This window comes from Schistocerca cancellata, chromosome 7 (assembly GCF_023864275.1).
Source record: "Schistocerca cancellata isolate TAMUIC-IGC-003103 chromosome 7, iqSchCanc2.1, whole genome shotgun sequence".
Lineage (NCBI taxonomy): Eukaryota > Metazoa > Arthropoda > Insecta > Orthoptera > Acrididae > Schistocerca > Schistocerca cancellata.
The window spans coordinates 10,911,694-10,935,378 of NC_064632.1; the positions used below are offsets into that span (position 1 = coordinate 10,911,694).

Below are 23,685 nucleotides of genomic sequence, written 5' to 3' on the forward strand. Positions count from 1 at the left end.
TTTCGTAGATGAATTTCATTTCGTTAAAATTCTTCCAATGAATCCGCGTGGTTCAGCTTTTCCTGCGGTTTTTTCATGTGATCATTCCACTTCAGGTCGCTTCAGCTGTTTGCTCCTGGGAGCTTTATTGATCTTGCTGTTTGCAGTGTTTTTTCTCCAGAAGCGTAACCAAACAGTAGTGGAGCTCTTCGGCTATTTGTGAGGAACACATTCCACTTCTTCACGTTGAGGGTCCACTGCCAATCCTGCCGAAGTCGTCGATCTACTCTGGGCCTGGTATGCCGCTTCATCTTACAAGGGAACCTCCCCATCGCACCCCCCTCAGATTTAGTTAAAAGTTGGCACAGTGGATAGGCCTTGAAAATCTGAACACAGATCAATCGAGAAAACAGGAAGAAGTTGTGTGGAACTATGAAAAAAATAAGCAAAATATACAAACTGAGTAGTCCACGCGCAAGATAGGCAACATCAAGGACAGTGTGTTCTCAGGAGCGCCGTGGTCCCGTGGTTAGCGTGAGCAGCTGCGAAACGAGAGGTCTTTGGTTCAAGTCCTCCCTCGAATGAAAAGTTTACTTTCTTTATTTCCGCAAAGTTATGATCTGTCCGTTCGTTTATTGACGTCTCTGTTCACTGTAATAAGTTTAGTGTCTGTGTTTTGCGACCGCACGGCAAAACCGTGCGATTAGTAGACGAAAGGACGTGCCTCTCCAATTGGAACCGAAAACATTTGATCGCAAGGTCATAGGTCAACCGATTCCTCATCAGGAGAACACGTCTTACATATTCTATACGACACTGGTGACAGCATGTGCGTCACATGGGAGGAATATGTTGTCGACCCACCTAACTTGTGCACTTGGCGAATGGGTAAAAAGATTATTCTACCTTGCCCGATTTAGGTTTTCTTGTGGATATGATAATCACTCCCAAAAACGTGATGAAAACATAAGAGTTTGTCACATAAACTGCAACAAATGAATGCAACAGTTTCACAGCCGCACAGTTTTCCCTTGCTCTGTAAAAACATATGTTTTTAACGTTTTCAAATTTTTCCTTGTGTAGACCGTCAAATCCTGCATATGTCCAAGAACATCTGAACATGTCCTGGAATTTTGGAGAGCGCAATTGATTATGTGTGAGTACCTGAAGTTTGATAATTGACACACGATCACGTAAACAATACTGCTCTGTGTACCTGTGCAACTTCGCAAAATAATTGTCTGAAAATAAAAAATTAAAATTTTTAGTACAAGGAAAACTCGTAACTCAGAACCTCTCGTTCCGCAGCTGCTCACGCTAACCACGGGACCACGGCGTTCGTAGGATCACATTATCCTTGACGTTACCTATCTAGCACATGGACTACTCAGTTTGTTTATTTTCCTTATTTTTCATAGTTCCACACAACTTCTTCCTGTTTTCTCGATTGATCCGTGTTCAGTTTTTCAAGGCCTATCCACTGTGCCAACTTTAACAAAATCTGAGGGGGGTGCGATGGGGAGGTCCCTTGTCAGCATTTTCAGTGTCGGCACTCGAATGGAACACACACTAACAAAGATTTCGCTCCCGACCGAGCACAGTTTCGCTGAAGACCTGGCCCCTACACAGAGTCGCCACGTGCAGCGCCAGCGACGCGCAGAGGCGGATGCGTCGACGAGTCCTGCGCCGCGCCGCGCCCTCTGTCGTCAGTGTGTGTGTCGCAAGCGCCGGCCACACACGCTATCTGTCTCTGCTCTGCTCTGCCCTCCTCGCCGCACTCTGGCAGCCTCGCCGTCCTCTCGCCCGCCTTATCTGCCGCCGAACAGCCGATAAGCGCTGCCGCCGCAAGCCGCGCCTCAGTGACCTCCCGCACAGACGGCTGCAACGCTGCCATTCTGCAGGTGACGAATGCCGCCGGCTTACAGCAGGTAACTCTGTTAACGCCGCCCCGACCGTTTCACTCGTGGATATCGGCCGACAGTTGTGAAACTAGATTCACACCCGTGCGTAGGCCACTGAAAGTCGGTAAGCTGTTGCCGATGTGTGTTACTGCCACAGACACCAATCCACAGTTGCTACAAATAACTGAGTTTCTATTTCTCTGTCGAATTCTCAGTTACAAGGTAACCTACCACCAATAAGACCTCGCGTTAACTGAGGACACGTACCCAGCATTCTGTAGTCACTTCTATTGGCTCATTTCGTCCACAACTTCAGTCGGAATGCCGCCACTTCCGCGTCGGCGGTTGCCACGTGGCCCCCACTTCCGCGTCGGCCCGTGCAGCACTCAGTGGATGAATGCCGGCATGCCTCCACGCTACCGCACATTATCTGCATGTCCCCCGTCAGCACATGAAATCTCCGCATTCGTGGTGGCTACTAGCAGCATGCATTTTCTGCGTTTCCACAAACTTCGTTTGCCCAATGGCGACGCTCGGCATGTTTAAACTATATTTTCAAAGGGAGCTAAGGTCAGCACGCAGAGACTGCGTTTCCGTGGTGGATGTGGTGTCACCGCCAGACACCACACTTGCTAGGTAGTAGCTTCAAATCGGCCGCGGTCCATTAGTACATGTCGGACCCGCGTGTCGCCACTGTCAGTAATTGCAGACCGAGCGCCACCACACGGCAGGTCTAGAGAGACGTACTAGCACTCGCCCCAGTTGTACGACGACTTTGCTAGCGACTACACTGACGAAGCCTTTCTCTCATTTGCCGAGAGACACTTAGAATAGCCTTCAGCTAAGTCCATGGCTACGACCTAGCAAGGCGTCATTAACCATTTCTGGAGAGAGTCTCACTTGTATAACCAAGAGCGATGTACCACAATGATGGAATAAAGTATTAACGCAGCTACGTACTTTTCTTTATAGCATTCATTACGTATCCTGTTTCAGACCTCACGCCAGCCGGCGTGTGTGTACGCGTGCATTTCGGTTACCCGTCACTGTGGACTGGCTGTCTTGTCAGTCCACAACAGTGGATACTATCGGTCTTAGTTACCTGCGTTTGCACAGTGGCTACTGCTGGCATGTCTCGATTGCATTTCCACAACGGCTGCTTTAGGTATGCGTATCTGCAATTCTATAATTACATGTACTTTGACCTGCAAGGGTGTGAAATTAGTTACACACTTCATTACCACTTGCGTTCCACTTTTGCTATTTCCCCATAGCATTCGTCACGTTACTCTCCCCTCTCCCCTCTTCACGTTTATGCCTTATTTTCCAAAATTTCCTTCCCCTCTGCAAACGAAAGCGCTAATTTACTTTCAGGTTGAATCGTCCGTCGCTGTTCGGCTACATAAATTGAAATTCTACTCCATGCCCTTCTTTACTTTAGATTGGTCTTAGCTTTAAACCTGTTGTTTGTAGATTAATTTTCATGGCTCAAGTAATGGCATAAATTGCAGACAACCCTCAAAGCTGTCATATTAATTTCCTTCATTACTCGATGAGTACTCTAGAGTCAGAGTTCATTATCAGATCATCCAATAAACTAGACAGTAACACATACGAGGCAGCCACATGAACGTTCATTGTAGTTGAACATATCTCTCGTATGAAGCATTGAAATTCATTCACTAAATGAGGTGAATGATTAGCCCTATGTTGATCTGTACTGTTCAGATGTGTGTGAAATTTTGTGGGACTTCTACATCTACATCCATACTGCGCAAGCCACCTGACGGTGGGTGGCGGAGGGTACCTTGAGTACCTCTATCGGTTCTCCCTTCTATTCCAGTCTCGTATTGTTCGTGGAAAGAACGATTGTCGGTATGCCTCTGTGTGGGCTCTAATATCTCTGATTTTATCCTCATGGTCTCTTCGCGAGATATACGTAGGAGGGAGCAATATACTGCTTGACTCCTCGGTGAAGGTATGTTCTCGAAACTTCAACAAAAGCCCGTACCGAGCTACTGACTTAACTGCTAAGGTCATCAGTCCCTAAGCTTACACCACACTACTTAACCTAAATCATCCTAAGGACAAACACACACACCCATGCCCGAGGGAGGGCTCGAACCTCCGCCGGGACAAGACGCACAGTCCATGACTGCAGCGCCTGAGACCGCTCGGCTAATCCCGCGCGGCTGACCTGTACTAAAGATACACTTAATTACAATGAACATTCATGTAGCCGTCGTAACGTGTCTTACTGCACTGATTATTGGGCGTTTTATTAATGGGTACAGGCTCAAAACAACTCGTCCAGTAGTAAAGCAAACAAATATTACAACTTTGATGGTTTCTTGAAATTTATTCAGTTCTTTGGTTAACCAGAATAACTGCAGATGTCATGCCATCTAGAATCCTGAAAATTAACACATTTTTATTACTTTAAAGCAAAAGTTTGTTGCTGCGTTAATGTGTCTTGTAACTAACGTGTTCCGTTGTTTATCTTTTATTCTACCTAACTTAATGTTAGGCCTTGCTCACATCTTATATTCCCATTATGCGTTCCATATATAATGTGTGGGGTAAACTGTTGATGAGTCTCCATTGTTACTGATCATGAGGTGATGGCTACGTAATTTTGCTCCACGTACCCCAGGAAGGTTGTAGGCATAGTAAGAAAGGCGCCAGCTCATTCTGTTACACAGGCTACAGTGTGTAGAAAGAAGGGATTTGATTACAGCGGTTGCTCGATAAGGAGCTTTCTAAATGCAAAGCTTAATTCCTTACTAAACACTGTGTAAGAACATCTTCTCAATTCGCGCTTCCGCGCTGAGAACTTTTCTGCCTTCTTTGCATAGCTAGCCAGTTAGTTTTAAGCACTCCAACTTTGTCAGTGTTGCGTCTGAAGTTCTTACACGTTAGAGATAAATTCTCATCTCATCCCGCGCTCAAGAAGTTTCCTTTAACACCTCCCCGACCTCGCCTTCGCTTGTTCCCGCGGAATTACTGCGAAGCGCGTAACCTCCGTGGTTTCCTGCAGGAACGGCGCGGTTTAGTGGGACGGTACGCCCTACCGCCACCTAGCGGGCTGCACTTCGTCCCTCGCTGCTTAGTGTCTGCAGGATAACGAGTAGATCCTTTCAACACACCTGCTCGAAACCCACCTCACTTCAAACTTCACAAACTTGGCTGCATGGAAACTGTCGCATAAAGAAACGCTTGTAACCATAAAGCTTTGACTCATTTCTGGAAGACAGCAAGTGTGGTCGTTTTTCCTATTTTGGCTAAATTTTATTTGTACTGTAGCTAACTTCAGATATCTTAGTTAATTTGTCGTAACTTTGTCCTCATGGGCGTCACTAACTACTTCGCATTTGCTGTAGAACTCACTTAATCAGAAACCATTTTCTTGCTGCTGTGAAACGTGAAACTCCTGGTACAGTTAGGTGTCACATCAATAGTTACCATATATGCTTCGATTCTTTAGATTCTCTCGGCGTACTAGCTGAGCGAGCAGTCCACGGACCTAATGCAGATACATGACTGATCGCAAACGCTACGAACTGGTAGTAAACACGTGGACTTTTCCCATCATATATTCTGATACATTCAGCGCATTTGTTTGTTTCTGTTAATCACGAATCCTCAGTTTCGTTCTGCGAGTATGCCAGCTAACCTTTCCATTTCAGCACTTCCAATACGTCGGCGACCACCCACAACATAGCCTTAGCTAGATCTACCCCTGCGCTTCTTTCCTTCGACAATTACTTCCATTTCAACACGACTCGCGATGTGGCACGTACACACATCCTCTCTCTCCGGTTCATTTATCATCAGTTCTTGTTCGCTGCAGGACATCGTCTTTGCTTGCTCTTACAATCCACCTTATCAACAGTCTCTTGTAACGGTCAGATTGCGAAGCTTTTTTGTCATTTTATTTCCTTCTTCATATGTTTCAATCTTTCGCACCCTTTCAACTTTTCCAAACAGTTTTCATGAACTGTTTAAAGTCTGAAGATTTATATTTTGAAAGTTAGTACCCGATTCCTTTCCACAAAGCTTTTTGCCTTGTGGAATATTTGCTACGATGTCCTTTGTGCACCTTCGTTCGTTAATTCAACTGCACAGATCGAAAAACCGCGTCCATTTCTTCGAGAGATGTGTCTGTGTACAAAAAATACTACGGGTAATTTTTTGGAGAAGTGTTCGAAATGTAAATAGTAATTCTTCGTAATATTTCTTTGTTTTGCTTGCATCATAATTAGGACTCGGATCGGTCGCTTTTCAATAAATATTAGAGAACATCAGTGAGCAGCTTCTAAGCAAGATTATGTAGGCCACAGATAATATTAATTCATTTGTGCCCTCGTTATTTCCCTTTCTTCCCAAGGAGGAGACGCTGAATACAAAGTTCATTTCTAATCCCCCACTGAAACAGATCAGACGTATCCTCTCTCTTGTCCGCCATTAGTCGTATATCATACGCAGAAGGTTTAATCGGCCATTACATACGTCGGCATGCGCAGTTACAAATATGGTAGAAAAAATTGTTGTTCAAGATCGCACAGCAGTGAGTTGTGCGAATCGAAAGCGAAATTTTCACTTTGTACCTCGTAACATGTTTCACAATTTGCATTGAACTAAAACACGTACACCAGCGGATTTTAAGGAATGTTACGACAGTCGAAGTAGTAAGGACTCGCTTACAGTACAAATGCGAGTTCTACATTCACTGAATGTACTCGGAGCAGTCTCTTCGACGGACGATTGTCAAAGGTGAAAACGGTACCAGATAAGGATTTGAACCCGTCCACTTGCCATTTCATGGGTCGCAGAAGACCACTTCAACAGAAATGAAGAGACGTAAGGGTTATGTCTGTGATACTGCTATCGACGGCATTGAGTATACCCGATACAAGAATGGTGCTATGCAATGGCAGAGGTGTCACCGTTTAAGTTACTGAATACCGTTTTAACTTGTCGCAGATGGTTGACATTAAGAGGGATATGAGAATTCAGTACTCTCATGACGACAGTCTCCTTTGGTGTAGTCCATTCTCCTCTTCCTCCCCTCCTCCCCCCCCCTCCCCAAATGATGCAAAAAATTGCAATGCAGTGTTACTCTTACTGGTTAGATTTCGTGGCAGATGGTCAAAGCTATTCAGCATTTTGTTATATTTCCGTCGAATTAGAAGCTTAACCAAACTATTCGGAATATATACTTAAGCAGTTTATATAGGAGGTCGTGCTGAAAACTAACACCTCCGAATTTTTTATGTGAAAACTCAAAAGATTTTCAAATTTTATAATAGAAGGGAATAGCTATTATGGACGCTATGACAATAGTAAAATAGCCACAGGTATTTTTGTTACCGCTCTTCTTAATGACGCGTTTCGAAAATATCAGATTCGGATAACAGGCGTTTTCAAAACCAATTAAAAGTTTCGAACACTTCATACAAATGTGGTACAGCCAGATATTGTACTTAACAATTAAGGGAACACACACTATACAATGTACTGAGTCAACTTAAGGGTGCCATATTGAACAGGAACTAAACATCAGTGGCTGAATAAGAAATTAAAGTGGCTGTAAGTTACAGCAACGAATGCCAAAAAAACTCGTACAGAAAGACAGTAATCGTAAGTATAACGGCCAAGAACTGATGTGCATAGTTTATCTTGCAGTAAAAATTACTGTAGACGTAATGAAGTGATAGAAGTGCCTTGGTAGGGGTGGGCCAGTCAGAAACGTTTATTTAGGTTCGTGGATACGTTTTGGGAAGGCACGAAACACGACGACAGGGATATTGTTTGTACATGTTGTCACACACCGAAATGTGACAACAAACAATTAAGAGCATACGCGGAAATATCATAGTCTGTATAAAAAGATAAAACTAACTTTCAGGTTCCATATCCCTATCATTATACATTGCAGAGCCAAAGAAACTGGCACACCTGCCTAATATCGTGTAGGGCCCCCACCAGCACGCAGAAGTGCCGCAACACGACGTGGCATGGACTGGACTAATGTCTGAAGTAGTGCTGGAGGGAACTGACAACATGGGTCCTGCAGGGCTGCCCATAAATCCTTCAGATTAGGAGGGGGTGGAGATCTCTTCTGAGCAGCACGTTGCAAGGCATCTCAAATACGCTCAATAACGTCCATGTCGGGGGAGTCTGGTGGCCAGGGGAAGCGATTAAATTCGGATTTGTTTCTGGAGCCATTCAGGACGTGTGGGGTGTCGCATTGTCCAGCTGGAATTGCCAAAGTCCGTCGAAATGCAGAATGGACATGAGTAGATGCAGGTGATCACACAGGATGCTTATGTACGTGTCAACTGTCGGAGTCGTATCTAGACAAATCAAGGGTCCAATATCACTCAAACTGCACACGCCCCACATCATTACAGAGCCTCCATCAGCTTGAACAGTCTCCTGCCGACATGCAGCGTCCGTGGCTTCATGAGGTTGTCTCCATACCTCTCCCTACACGTCCATCCTGTCGATAAAATTTGAAACGATACTCGTCCGACGAGGCAACATGTTTCCAGTCATCAACTGTCCATTGTCGGTGTTCACGGGCCCAGTCGAGACGTAAAGCTTTGTGTGGTGCAGTCATCAAGGAAACACGACTGGTCCTTGGGCTGCAGAAGCCCATATTGATGAAGTTTCGTTGAATGGTTCCCACGCTGACACTTGTTGACGCCCCAGAATTGAAATCTGAAGAAATTTGCGGAATGGTTGCACTTCTATGACGTTGGACGACTCTCTTCAGTCTTCATTGGTCCCTTCTTGCAGGGTCTTCTTCCGGCCACATCGATGTCGGAGGTTTGATGTTTTACAGGATTCCTGATATTCACGGTACGCTCGTGAAATGATGGTACGGGAAAATCCCCACTTCATCCTACCTCGGAGATGCTGTGTCCCATCGCTCGTGCGCCGACAGTAACACCACGTTCAAACTCACTTAAATCTTGATAACCTGCCATTACAGCAGCAGTAACCGATCTAAGAATTGCACCGGACACTTTATAGACTTCGCCGATCGTAGCGCCGTATTCTGCTTGTTTACACATCTCTGTATTTGAATACGCATGCCTATACCAATTTCTTTGGCGCTTCAGTGTACAACTGTATAAGGACGATAGCAAAAACGCACATAGATGTATAATGATAGGGATATGAAACCTGATCGTTTTTCATCTTTTTATGTATATTGTGATATATCCGTGTACACGCATTATCGTTCGGTGTCATTTTATGATTGTATAACAACATGTACATACAATATTCCTGTCATTTTTAATATAATTTTATCTATATTTCGCAGCTTCAAATGTGACTATATTCAATGCACTGGAAGTACGAATTAACAAACGCCTTCGGTCACAAGTTTTCGTGTTTTATTAAGTACACGATGATTTTCGGACCCCTAATTACGAAAAATTAGACCTGATGATGAACCAACATGGTTCGAAATGCATCGTGTACTTAATAAAACACGAAAAGTTGTGACTGAAGGCGTTTGTCAATTCATACTTCCTGTCATTACGTTTCGTGCCTTCCCGAGACCTACTCTGCGAACCTATATAAACGTTTCTTATTGGCCCTACCCCTACCTCAGTACTTTGACTCTCTTACGTTAACGGTAATTTTTGCAAGATATAAAACTACATGCACACGACATTTTTACCGTTATTCCTACGATTACTGCCTTCCTTTATGCGGTTTTTGGGATTCATTTCCTTCACTTGGATGTGCTATGCTGCCACCTTGCGGCCGCTTTAGTTTTCTTGCATGGCTCTCCAGTCACGGATGTTCAGTTCCTATTCAATATGGCACACTTACATTGTCTCAGTACATTGTATGGTGTCTGTTCTCTTAATTGCTATATATAATACTTGGTATACCACATTTGTGCAATGTGTTCGCAACATGTATTCGGTTCGGTAAAAATCTCTCTTCAGAATCTGGTGATAGTGTTTTCGAAACGCGTCATTAAAAAGAGTGGTCACAAAAACACCTGTAGCTATTTTACTATTATTACAGCGTCCATAACAGTTATTGCCGTACTCGTATCTAGTATCAACTTGGGCGCACACCTCATTCGCGATTTTACATTACAAATGCAAAACAAGCTTTTTTAACATTCTACATTTTTATTGCTCATGTCTACATATTTATTTCTCTACATATTTTGACTCTGCCGACGAACAAATGTCTCCCAACGACAGACCGGTTTGTTGATACAGTCACAGTGGAATGTTTGACTTTGTTTTCTGAGCAACAGCCTCACCCCTGCTTGCACCGCTACATCACTGTCAAAGTGGAGGGTCTTCTTTAAGTTTTTGGAAACAGATGAAAATCGAATGAGACCAAGTCGGGACTGGACGGAGAATGATCGATGAGTGACCCCAAGGCGGCGGATTGTTGCAGACGTAGCAGCGTCCGTGTGTGGTCTGGTGTTATCTTGCTGAAGGAGAGGATGCTCAGTATGCGGACGAACACTTCGAATTTGTGCTTTGTTTTCTGAGTGTCTCTCACGCACCGACATAGTCACGAAAGAGACTGCCACGTTACACGCTACGGTTGGGAGCCCTGTAGCGGCAGAGGATTGTAGCTTGGGTCAGCGAAGCGGAAAAGTCGACCGAGCAAAATATGCATGACACGCATTACCCCAGCCGATATTGAAAACAGAACAAAAATTCGGAGGCACTTCTTTTCGGCCCTCCTTCGTACCAAAGTAAATCTATTTCTGCCTATTCAAGCGATCTCGTCCTCGGTTTTTATTTCGGGACGCTGGTAACTGGAAGCTGGTCACGTGTCCCAGAGCTCTACGAGACGTAACACTGCGGCAAGGACGGAGAGCTTGCTAAGGCCAAGAGGTGGCCCAGATGCGCCTTATCTCTGAGGTCAGAGTCCCGGCGATAAGGCGCAAGCGAGCAGCGCCGTCGCCGCGAATCCTGCGCGGCGCAGTGGGTGTGGTGTGTCCGCGCACGGAGGCAGCGGCAGCAGCAGCAGCTGGGGGACCTTGTTGTACAGGCAGCGCTGCACAGCTTTCTTGATAACTCTCAAACCTTCCTGTCAAGTAAGGAGTACAAACTTGTCTCCCGCCCTCCACCTCCTAACGTCGAAAGATATACAGTACGTACTTCCGATGCGTCTGACTGCTATACTTGCAGTAGTGCATTGGTATCTGTGCTTCACCAACCAAACAGTGTTATGTCTTGTGCAGTAAGAAAGTGGGATATGGCTGATTCACATCCCAAACTCCCAACCAGTATGTAAATATGGAATTGGTCTGGTGTGGGACCTCACTAACTGCTTTAGCTCGCCTGATATGACTTACGGGAAGATCGCATATTCGATAATATAAGTATTGACAATGCTGAATTAATAGTAGAGGAGGAACACACTACCACGTTCCAGAATAAAAATTAATTGCAAGCACTACAATGATTGTTTATAATCGTAGCCCTTATCATCTACCTACAAGGAATAGTTGAAAAGTATCCACTTCCCGTCGTCTTTTTGTTTAATTGTTTTCTAATTGAATAAAAATTTGCAGTGCATAATCCTGCCTCTACAGCAACTAACTTAAGGTATATTCTTACAAGTTACACTTGAAGTTCTACTTTCGGGTGCAAATAATAAGCTTTGTGATTGACAACGTAGGTTTTCGCAGCGCCGTTTTGATTAAGAGCTTCTTACAGACCCCCTTGTCGCGTCAAATTTGTATTTAGTCTCAAGCTTTCGACGACTATCTCCGTCGTCGTCGTCGTCGTCGTCGTCGTCGTCGTCGTCAGTAGATGGATGCGGGCCGTTTAGTACTTTCTTCCAGTCATCCGAGTTGTGACAGGAAGACGTCATGAGGTCAGGGGTTTTAGTACGCATCGGAAAAATGAGTCATACATTATCCAAATACATAAACATTGTTACCAATGTCGTTCCTTCACACACACAGATATAAACTATGGCAACATATGTGAGTTCCGTATGCTAATCGTAGTAGAAACTGGAATTGCTTCAAATGTGTGGAATTGTTATTGTGAATATTGACTTACGTAGTTCTCCTTTTCAACCCTATGTTGTTGTTGCAGAAGCTCTTTTTCTAGGGGGTACCGAGAACATTCAGCGAATATTTACATTCTGTTGTGTAGTTGACGCCTTCTTCTTCTTTCATCATTTATCAATGGATTTCGCTGGCCGAAGTGGGCGAGCGGTTCTAGGCGCTTCAGTCTGGAACCGCGCGACCGCTACGGTCGCAGCTTCGAATCCTGACTCGGGCATGGATGTATGTGATGTCCTTAAGTTAGTAAGGTTTAAGTAGTTCTAAGTTCTAGGGGGACAGACGACCCCAGATGTTAAGTCCCATAGTGCTCAGAGCCATTTGAACCATATTATCAATGGATTTCAGTTTTTTTTTTTTCCTTCGCTATCACACTAGGTATTCACCGATTTGTTTATTCAACAAGGTCATGTCTTGTTAAAATTGTTCACTCAGAGAACCACCTCTTTTTACGCAGTATTTCACCTGTAAGCGTATACAACTTTCCGATGGATTGTGCCTCTGTCTTCATTGGGTTGAAAACTGTGCTGGAGTGCGGACCAATGCTATACTTATGGTTTCAAAGTTTTCCCGTAGAATACTCTAGACAATTCGAATACATTAGTGCATAAATGCCCACTGCAGTAGAAACTGAGCCATTGTGACACCAAGACAGAAAACCTTGTTCAAGAATTGCGTGTGCCAGAAATATTCAGTAATTTGCAGCGACAGATGTTACAAGACGACGCTCTGCGCCGCGGAGAGCTCTGCAACATTTCGGGATTCCACATTAACGAGGTGAGCGGCGCAATAGTAAGGCACTCGGAAGGACTACAGTTCAAACCAAAGACCGGGCCTCCATATTTAGGGGTTTTTCCGAAAATGATTTAAGGCGGCTGCTTGAACGGCCCCTATGAAAGGGCATGGCCGAATTCCCTCCCGAATTCGAATTCGTCCTGTCTATGATGATCTCGTTATGGACAAGATATTAAGCCGTGATCTTCATTCCTTCCTAGCCCCGTGGGCCTTCGGCTTTTTGGTTTTCCTACAGCCGTTTTGCCGTCACTTTGTCTTACCTGGATCCACAACTTCAATGAAACCGCTTAACATTCAGGTGACTGTCTAGCCGCACCTGAACAGTGGATTCACCTGACTCCTGAGCTTTTCAGTCCTCTCATGCTTTTAGTTTCGTCTTCGCTTTCTTCAAAGTTTATTTCAGCTATTTTCCTATTCTGTGACAAGGAGATCCTGTCCATGTTCTGCAGGGACTGGGGGGCTACGGATTTGGCGTGAGAGTAGACCTGCCGCCTCGCGGAACTCCAGTCTTCATTTCTTAAAATTACTTCTCCTTCGCTCTTCTTCTTAATTGCTGCTACGCATCAGACGAAACCGTAAAGTCGGCTGCCAAACCTTTTGTCTTCATGGGGTCCTTTACTTATATAATTGAAGAGGAAAAAAGAAGATAACCTCACCGTTCAGGAATGATCATACTGGAGGCGATACGCCGTTGTCTTCCTGCGACCTTTAAACATTCTGACTCAGCCATTTACAGGGGACCTGTCTTTCAATGTGTGTTCTTACGCACGGTGCAACTCGTTTTTCACACGTACAGATAATGCCTGAGGTGAAACAAGGAACCGACAGTGATAGGATCTGTAGTACGGTACCATACCACTTAGCCACCGAACCACAACACACACGTCGCATAATGGTCACGACGCTAAGATTGGAGAAATTCAATCTCTTGCAGATCGATACTTCTCGCGTTCTTTCCACCAGTAGTGTAAGAAAAGAACGGGGGCAGAGGCAAAAATGATACAGGTACGCTATATACCCTGAACCACTTACAGAACGGTGAATTGTGAAGGAGAGATGGATATTAAGTTTAATTATGTACGTGTTGCTTACTCAAAGAAGTTTCAGGTTTCCAGCCGGTCGTCATTTACTACACTCCGCGATATTTCGACTGGGCACCTGCCAGTCATCCTCAGGTGAGACATCGAAGGCTGACGAAAACTACCCCCATCCTGCTATGTACTAACTTGCTGCCTTCATTCCGCGCGTGCTTAAGACATCACTACCCTGGGAGCAATGCCGTTGTGGGTGCAATTGCGGAACTCGGCTGCCCTCATGGGTATTGATCGCCATCGGCGTAGTTCGTCGTCTTCGTGTTGTTGCACGCACAATTACAATGCCCCCCCCCCCCTATGTCATACTTCCCCTGATTATCTGTCACGAGTATTTCCAGGCGTTCGTTAATCATAGTCCCAAAAGATTTTGCTGTAGGCGCTCTGCACTGAATATCAGGAATAGCAAGCTGGATAGGTTGGAAAAGGTAAGTGCGGCGTTGATATTCGGTATTCCGTCCTTCCAAGGTGATCGTGGTCTGGCCTAAGTAAACCATACTAATTCGGTAGGTCATTTTTACAAATTATAGCCTTCCGTAATAACAAATCGTCCTTCACTGATCCCAGAAGCCAGATATTGTGATGGGACAATGTTTTAGCGTGAAATCTTCAGCAGGCTTCTGGGTATGTGGAACGAAATATTGCTAAGAAAGCGAAAGGAAAGTTAGTATTCTGTCGGCGGGTACTGTTCTTCATCTTCATCCTCATCCTGGTTTTTCGGGTTTACTGACATGGACAATCTGATATTGATAAGAAGAGGGAAAGTATAGGGGTTATATGTATAAGTACCTGCAGGATTTCAGAAGACAACTGCTCGGACAATAAGAGACCTAACGAAAAATAACAGATGTCAATCATAAAGCATTTCCCCAAGTTTAGGTTCGTAACACGCGACGTGGAATATTTGCAGAGACAACCGCTAGCAGGTAGCCATGTCAGAACATTTCGTAAAATATAGCAGTGAGTGGTCTGTGTGCGCCTCAGATCGATAAATAAGTTTCGACAGTTCATCAACGACTTTGTACCAAATGTAAGGTAAAAGTTCCAACACAGAACAATCCATGGCTGGTGCGTCACATTCCGAGACACTGACTGCTTGTGGTGTGAAGAAACCAGGCGAGGTGTGACTCTCACTGTGACCGGTTTCATGTACTTAGACATACCGTCGCAATGCCTTATGCCACAGTTCCAGTAGAACTCTAGAGGCTTCATTTTCCAAAATATCAGTACCCCACGATACTTCCTTTGAGAACTCTATGATTAGCTCAGTGCCGACCTGCGACAAAGTTGGACTGGACGTGGTTCGCATCTTACGAGATTATGTCGAAGATCTCCTTCCCTCCCCTCCCCTTCTCTCCCTCTCCCCAAAGCCACTTAATTAGGAAGAGTAGCATGGCTGGATAAATAAGACGATCGCTGATAGCGATACCCACATGTTAGGGCGTTTATGGCAAGAGGTTGACTATCATACGCTGAGGTGACAGTCATCCCGTACACACGATATAAAAGGGGCTGTGTATTCACGAAGCTCACTTTCTCAGGTGATTCATGTGAAAAGGTTGCACCAACGGTATTGACAGACTTTGAACGCGGAATGGTAGTTGGACCTAGATGCGCGCGGCATTCAATTTCGGAAATCATTAGGGAATTCAATATTCGGATCTCAACAGTGTCAAGAGAGTGCCGAGAAGAGCAAATTCCAGGCATCACCTCTCACCACGGATGGGTCGGTGGTCGGCGGTCTTCACTTAACGACCGACACTAGTGGCGTATGCGTAGCGTTGTCAGTGAAGACAGACAAGCAACACTTCGTGAAATAACCGCAGAAATCAATGTGGCACGTACGACGAGCATATCCTTCAGAAGAGTGCGGCGAAATTTGGGCGTTAGTGGGCCATGTTGGCGGACGACCGACGCGAGTGCTTTTGCTAGCAGCACGACATTGCCTACAGCCTCTCCCGATGTTCTCCGGGTTCTCAGCGGTACGTAGTGGGGAGCGGAGCGAACCGTCCTACTTCGCCTATATCGGTCGATCGTCCGCTCCAAGCTGGATTATAGGAGCTTCGTATACTACTCTGCACGGCCGTCCATCATACGCCGCCTCAACTCCATACAACATCGGGGTTTACGTCTTGCGATCGGAGCGTTTTATACTAGTCGCGTCGAGAGTCTTCATGCTGAAGCCGGTGAATTGCCACTAACCTACCGGCGCAATATACTGCTTTGTCGGTATGCCTGTCGGCTACTGTCAATGCCCGACCACCCATCTTATCGTTCCTTTTTTGACGACTCTCTCGAGCGTCAATACGGGTTGTATGTCTCTGCCCTGCTACCCCCTGGAGTTCGCTTTCGTCGCCTCCTTCAACACCTTAATTTTTCACTCCCTGCAACCTTTCGAGTGGGCGAGAGCCACACGTCACCTTGGTTCCAGGTTCAGGTTTGCGTTCACCTTGATCTCAGCTCGCTCCCAAAGGAGGTTAACCCCAGTTCGGTACACCGCTCGCGGTTTGTCGAACTTTGTTCGAAGTTCATTAATATGACCTTCATTTATACAGATGGCTCTAAGACCAATGACGGTGTCGGGTGTTCTTTTATTATCGGGGCACACAGTTGCAAATACCGGCTCCATGGCCATTGTTCGGTCTTCACAGCTGAGCTATTTGCTCTCTATCAGGCTGTTGCTAACATCCGCCGCCACCGACATTCTGCTTATCTGATCTGCTCTGATGCCCTGAGCGCCATCCAGAGCCTCAGTGATCCGTACCCGGTTCACCCTTTCGTACACCGGATCCAACGCTCTCTTCAGCAGCTGGTGGACGTCGGTTCTCCGGTTAGCTTTATGTGGGTTCCTGGCCATGTCGGTATCCCTGGGAACGAAGCTGCAGATGCCGCGGCCAAGGCTGCGGTCCTCCAGCCTCGGACAGCTTCTTGTTGTGTCCCTTCATCACATTGTAGCAGGGTCATTTGTCGGCGCATCTTATCGCTGTGGCATGCCGATTGGTCTACACTTACTGAAAACAAGCTTCGGGCCTTGAAACCTCTTCCCACGCCATGGACGACCTCTTCACGCCCTTCTCGGCGGGAGGAGGTCGTTTCGGCCCGGTTACGGATTGGACACTGCCGGTTCAGCCATCGCCATCTGCTGACTGCTGCGCCGGCGCCGCTCTGCCCATGTGGGCAATTGCTGACGGTGCTCCACATTTTAACGTCCTGTCCGAATTTTAATACACTGCGCGTTGATCTTGGCCTGCCGTGTACTCTGGATGACATTTTAGTGGATGACCCAGGAGCAGCTGCTCGCGTTCTTCGTTTTATCAACTTTACAAACCTGTCTAAGGACATTTGATTATGCTGTTTTTTTCTTTTTAATCCTCTGCCTATGTATGTCTTTTATAGTATTGTCCCTTTTAGTTGCTGTTTTAACCTTGTGCCACGCGGTGCATTTCTAACTTAGTCTGGGCGCTACTGACCACTGTAGTTGTGCGCCCTAAAACCACAAAAAAGCCTCTCCTGGGCTCATGATCATTGCTGTTGAATCCTAGACGACTGGAGAACTGTGACCTGGTCAGATCAGTCCCGATGGCTGTTGGTAACAGCTGACGGAAGGGTTCGAGTGTGGCGCAGATCCCACGAAGCCACGGACCAAAGTTGTCAACAAAGCACCACGGAAGCCAGTGGTGGCTCCATAATGGTGTGGGCTGTACTCACACGGTATAGACTGGCTCCTCTGATCCATCTGGACCGATCGGTGACTAGAAACGGTTATTTTCGACGACTTGAGACCATTTGCTGCCGTTCGTGGACTTAATGTTCCCACGTCGATGCGCCATGTGACTTGGCCACAACTGTTCGCCACTGGTTCGAAGAGCATTCTGGGCAATCCGAGCAGACGATTCGGCCGCCCGTATCGCCCGACGTGAATCCGTTCGGACATTTTTTGGGCATAATCTAGAGGTCAGTCAGTTCGTGCAAAAAATCCTACACCGTCAACTCTTTCGCAGCTACGGACGGCTGTAGAGACAGCACGACTCAATAATTCTGCAGGGGACATCCGACGACTGCTCGAGTCCATACCACGTCGATTTGCAGCTCTGGCCGAGAAAGAGGTGGTCCCACACGATATCAGAAAGTACCCCGTGGCTTACCTGAGGTCACCCTGAACTTGGGCGACTCGAGGGGACGATACCGCACTCGGCGGCACCGGCAGTGCCTCCTACGCGGCGCCTCGGCCTCGGCCTCGTGCTCGGTGAGCCCTGGTCGGGAGGCGCCGCTGAGCCCCGCCCCGCCCCGCACAGCCGCAGCCCGGCGCTTAATCCGCGATCGCAGCGCGCGACGTCGGCCGCGGCCGGCCATTAGCGCTTATTGTCGCGCGGCGCGGCGCCTAATTGCCGCTGCAGACTTCATTACAGGCGTTGTCAGCGGGCCGCCGCCTCTAAATAATCCCCGCGCCTAATGGCCGCCAGGTAATTAGCCGGCGGGTCGCTGCTGTCCTGTAGCACTGTCTCGCAGCCTCCTCCGGTCTGCTCCGAAGGGCGCCCTCACAGTGTCAAACACTACTTCACGTTCACCATTCTTAGAGTGCGCGACGCGGCGTTAGCGGCAGGCTACCTAAGCTGCTGCCTAGGGTCCTGCGTTTTTAATACTTCGGTGCCAGCCCGGTATTTTTTTACTACCAGCCACTGAACACTGATCTCGAGCACTTCAAGCCGGAAAAGACTGTTTTCCAGATTACTTCTTTCGTTAAGGACATATTGCGTGAAACGTACAAGAAGCCTTAAGACCTAGCTAGACAGCTGTTAGATTACGAATATCGAATGTAATTTTTTTTTTCCCACAGTCAATAGTCTTCTGACTAGTTTGATGAGGTCCTCTCTTGTGCCAATCTCTACGTGTGAGGTGGCATTTTCAACCTGCGTTCTCAGTTATTAACCGAGCGAGGTGGCGCATTCTTTAGCACACTGTACTCGCATTCGGACGGACGACGGTTCAAACCAGCGTCCGGCCATCCTGATTTAGCTTTCCCGTGATTTCCCTAAATCGCTTCAGGTAAATGCAGGGATGGCGCCTTTGAAAGGGCACTGCCAACTTCTTTCCCCATCCCATCCCTCCCTCATATACTCCGATGTCTGTCTTTCCCTTAAGTTTTTACCCTCTACAGCAGACTCTAGTATAAAGAACGACGCTCCCTAGTGTCTTGAACATCTCCCATCATCCTGTCACCTCTTTTTACCTGTGTTTTCCCTACAGTCAGTCAGTCCATCTAATTTTCAGTGTCCTTTTCTAGTACCACATCTCATACACTTAGATTCTGTTACCTCCCCATTTTCACTACCAAACAATGCTATGCTCCACATGTACGTTCTCAGAAATGACTCCCTCAAATTGAGCTCTGTATTTGATAAGACGCGTCATCTGGCCAAGAACGCCCTCTTCAGATGCTCTAGCACACTTTCTCCCCCTTGTTTCATCCATGTGTTACTTTGCTTCCAAGGTATCACAGTACTGTAACTTCGTGGTCACGAATTTTGATAAGTTAATCTTACTCTCACTTCTGCCAGTCATTATTTGCGTCTTTTTTTCGGTTTACTCTCTAACCATAGTAAGTGCTCATTAGAATTCATTCCACTCAACACACTGTGCAGTACTTCCTGGCTTTCACTGAAGACAAATATGCCATCAGCAAGTCTTATGATATCCGTTCACCCTGAATTCTAATCCTATTATTTTATTTCCGTCATTGCTTTTTTCTTGTGTAGATTCAATAAAATACGTGAAAGACTGCACCCCTGTGTAATAACGTTTTTAATCGTGGCACTTCGTTCTTGATCTTCCGTTCTTATTGTTACCTCCTGGTTCTCGTTCATGTTATACGGGGTGGTCAGTCCGTACAGCTTTTTAAGGGTGTTGCAGGGTAGGTTGCCCTCAGAAATAATTGGCAAGAAAAAAAATCGTTACGTTGCGCTATTTCAGAGATAATTAGCATTGAAGTTAGCCTGTCAGGTCATTGCGGGCGGAAGACGGTGTCGCGAAACTCCTGCTTCGTTTGGTTTCCTAAAACCGAACAAGGGAGCGATGCAAATATTGGACATAGGACGGTAATAAGGATCAAAAACCAGCCAAAGGCTGAGCAGTCCCCTGCGCTGTCATTTTCGCCAAGAGAAGAACTGGTCCTAATTGTATCTGGCGGGCCCATTGAATTGGCGTGCACAACTGCCTGATAGGCTAACATCAGTGCTAAATAACGTGCAATGCGTCGAATTTTTTTCATCAAAAATTAGTTCTCAGCTGAACCTACCCTGCAACACTCCTCCAACTTCTCAGTCTGCTTCGAACGACCCTGTAGACTACGCACTCTACCACTGGCCCATGTGAGAACACTTCCGAAATAGCAACGGTGATCCATTTCCTAAGTATCTTGTCCAAGTTTAACACTGAAACATCCGGTGTGCCCACGCTTTTCTTTTTGTTGGGGAACAGGGTACAGTGAACAGACGCCAGCGAAATAATACTATTCATACGTTACCGCATCTTCTAGAATTCATTCTAATACACTCCTGGAAATGGAAAAAAGAACACATTGACACCGGTGTGTCAGACCCACCATACTTGCTCCGGACACTGCGAGAGGGCTGTACAAGCAATGATCACACGCATGGCTCAGCGGACACACCAGGAACCGCGGTGTTGGCCGTCGAATGACGCTAGCTGCGCAGCATTTGTGCACCGCCGTCGTCAGTGTCAGCCAGTTTGCCGTGGCATACGGAGCTCCATCGCAGTCTTTAACACTGGTAGCATGCCGCGACAGCGTGGACGTGAACCGTATGTGCAGTTGACGGACTTTGAGCGAGGGCGTATAGTGGGCATGCGGGAGGCCGGGTGGACGTACCGCCGAATTGCTCAACACGTGGGGCGTGAGGTCTCCACAGTACATCGATGTTGTCGCCAGTGGTCGGCGGAAGGTGCACGTGCCCGTCGACCTGGGACCGGACCGCAGCGACGCACGGATGCACGCCAAGACCGTAGGATCCTACGCAGTGCCGTAGGAGACCGCACCGCCACTTCCCAGCAAATTAGGGACACTGTTGCTCCTGGGGTATCGGCGAGGACCATTCGCAACCGTCTCCATGAAGCTGGGCTACGGTCCCGCACACCGTTAGACCGTCTTCCGCTCACGCCCCAAGATCGTGCAGCCCGCCTCCAGTGGTGTCGCGACAGGCGTGAATGGAGGGACGAATGGAGACGTGTCGTCTTCAGCGATGACAGTCGCTTCTGCCTTGGTGCCAATGATGGTCGTATGCGTGTTTGGCGCCGTGCAGGTGAGCGCCACAATCAGGACTGCATACGACCGAGGCACACAGGGCCAACACCCGGCATCATGGTGTGGGGAGCGATCTCCTACACTGGCCGTACACCACTGGTGATCGTCGAGGGGACATTGAATAGTGCACTGTACATCCAAACCGTCATCGAACCCATCGTTCTACCATTCCTAGACCGGCAAGGGAACTTGCTGTTCCAACAGTACAATGCACGTCCGCATGTATCCCGTGCCACCCAACGTGCTCTAGAAGGTGTAAGTCAACTACCCTGGCCAGCAAGATCTCCGCATCTGTCCCCCATTGAGCATGTTTGGGACTGGATGAAGCGTCGTCTCACGTGGTCTGCACGTCCAGCACGAACGCTGGTCCAACTGAGGCGCCAGGTGGAAATGGCATGGCAAGCCGTTCCATAGGACTACATCCAGCATCTCTACGATCGTCTCCATGGGAGAATAGCAGCCTGCATTGCTGCGAAAGGTGGATATACACTGTACTAGTGCCGACATTGTGCATGCTCTGTTGCCTGTGTCTATGTGCCTGTGGTTCTGTCAGTGTGATCATGTGATGTATCTGACCCCAGGAATGTGTCAATAAAGTTTCCCCTTCCTGGGACAATGAATTCACGGTGTTCTTATTTCAATTTCCAGGAGTGTAGATGAGTCACTCCCACGCGGCGAGTAGACGTCCAGAGTAAGCTGTGTAAACGCTGTAACATGACAGCCAGTTCCCTCAGATCTACAAACTTGCAACCGCGTGGCATCTGTGCGTAATGAGTTACTACAGTGCCAGTACGAAAAGGACGAGCTCCGGACACTCCCCAACTTACACGTGTGTATCGTCTCCTCCCCCATCAGTAGATAGAAACCCAGAGTCGAAGGACCATACAACTGGGCTGACTTATCAGATTCGTAGACCAGTGAAACTGGTGTCCAAACGTTTGGGTCAGAGAATCGTCGTGTAACACGGACACGTGAAGCGTAGTGGCTTTCCCAAAGCGGGGATATCCTAGGCACTGTCGTCTGAAGTTGTTTTCTTCTTAAGGCTTTTTATGCATATCTTCATACAGCCTGGTGTGTAGACGATGCACGATGTCTTTACGGCGTCGGTCCTCGGAAAGTCTGTCTTCACGAGCAACGCGAGCTGTTGCAGCTGCATCTGACGCAACAGGTGCTAACTTGGTGTCGGAAGCGGTTTCTGCTTTTCTGTCCTGTCACACAGCCGTGCTGAAACGGTTCTTGAAACGTACCAACATACTTCCACGTTCGGGAAACTACTAAGCGAAATAAACAATTCATATTTGTAATTTATATATTTTACCTCAAAATAATCAATTCAGGATCGTCCACTACCTGTACGATTTTTGAAGCTAAAGATGACGATGATACGCGATATGTTTCATCGTGTAGATGATGGACAAGATTGTGATTGTGTAGGAACTTAACTACTTATTAGTTCCTGCGAGCCTTACGGTTCGGGGCACCTTGTACATTAGGGAACCAGTGTACTGGTGCGGCAGATCCCAGCAGCCAGGTCTTCGAAGACAGTGCAGAGAGATCAGGACGTGATTCACTATTTGATGTCATGTCGTTATTAAGATTTGACCGTCGACACAACTCACCCGTATTTTACTGAAGATTTCCAGTGGAGATCCAAATGTAGCTTGCTCGATTCTTTTGGCTTCGGAGGGATCTAAATGAGAGAGATAAGAGTTTGTCACTGTCTTCCCTGACATCAGATAAGAACAACTTCACCTGATAATCTACTACTCTTCGGGCCGTGATGGCGTCGGATCACGATGCAAATAGACGGTAAGTAGCCAGTCCACAATTTCGGGCGACACAGGTGATCCGCAGGCTTGCTGGGGGCCGAGCCGTAAGTACACGGAAAGACACAAAATACGAACAAAGATAGCGGCAATTATTCCGGTAGCTAGAGAGGTTTGATGCAGCTTTATAGAGATGAACTCCAGGATTCGAATTACAAGTTGCGGTTAAGAGCAATGAATGGAAACACTGTGTGAGTACAAGGATAGGGGTAGCACGACCGACACTGTCGAATTAACCTTGACAGAACCGGGAGACTGATCTGTTAGGATCCAAACTCAATATTTGTATCTTAAACACTGTCTGCTTGACCGTGAGCGTTCTACTGCGAATGACTTGATAAAAACTGAAAGTAATGGTGCCCGGTTGCCTCCATGGCGGTGGAAGCGAACGCAAGCAGCACAAAATGGCGTGCGGTGCCGCCCGACTGCTTGTCAGGAAACAAAGCCACGAACTGACACGGAGGGGAAGTCTCTGAGTAGTTCAGTAAACTCGGGTCCTCCCACACTGCTTATACACAGGGTGTTTCGAGAAGGACTTCACAGCTTTGAAAATTCATATAAATTAATTCATAGTGCCTACAGAGGTGACCGTACTGTCAATTTGTACGGAAATACATCAAGTTTTGTCTCGCGTAGTTCAATAGTGCCGAATCGCACCGTAAGGAGCGCTAGCGGCATTTGCATTAAGGGGCTCCGGAACGCC

General features: G+C 46.9%; 1 protein-coding gene across 14 annotated transcripts in view; it reads left to right on the top strand.

Moving 5' to 3' along the window:
- Nucleotides 1-1,797: 1,797 nt before the first annotated feature.
- The window catches only part of LOC126092534 (CUGBP Elav-like family member 2), an 823,092-nt gene continuing 801,204 nt past the window's right edge, over nucleotides 1,798-23,685 (top strand). For 6 of the 14 annotated variants that reach the window (XM_049908170.1, XM_049908167.1, XM_049908172.1 and 3 more), the window contains exon 1: nucleotides 1,802-1,907. In XM_049908170.1, the coding sequence (XP_049764127.1) occupies nucleotides 1,888-1,907 (20 nt within the window). In that variant the 5' untranslated portion in view covers nucleotides 1,802-1,887. Of the gene's footprint in view, nucleotides 1,908-23,685 lie in introns of all 14 variants that reach the window. The other 8 variants (XM_049908166.1, XM_049908168.1, XM_049908176.1 and 5 more) reach the window with 4 other exon arrangements.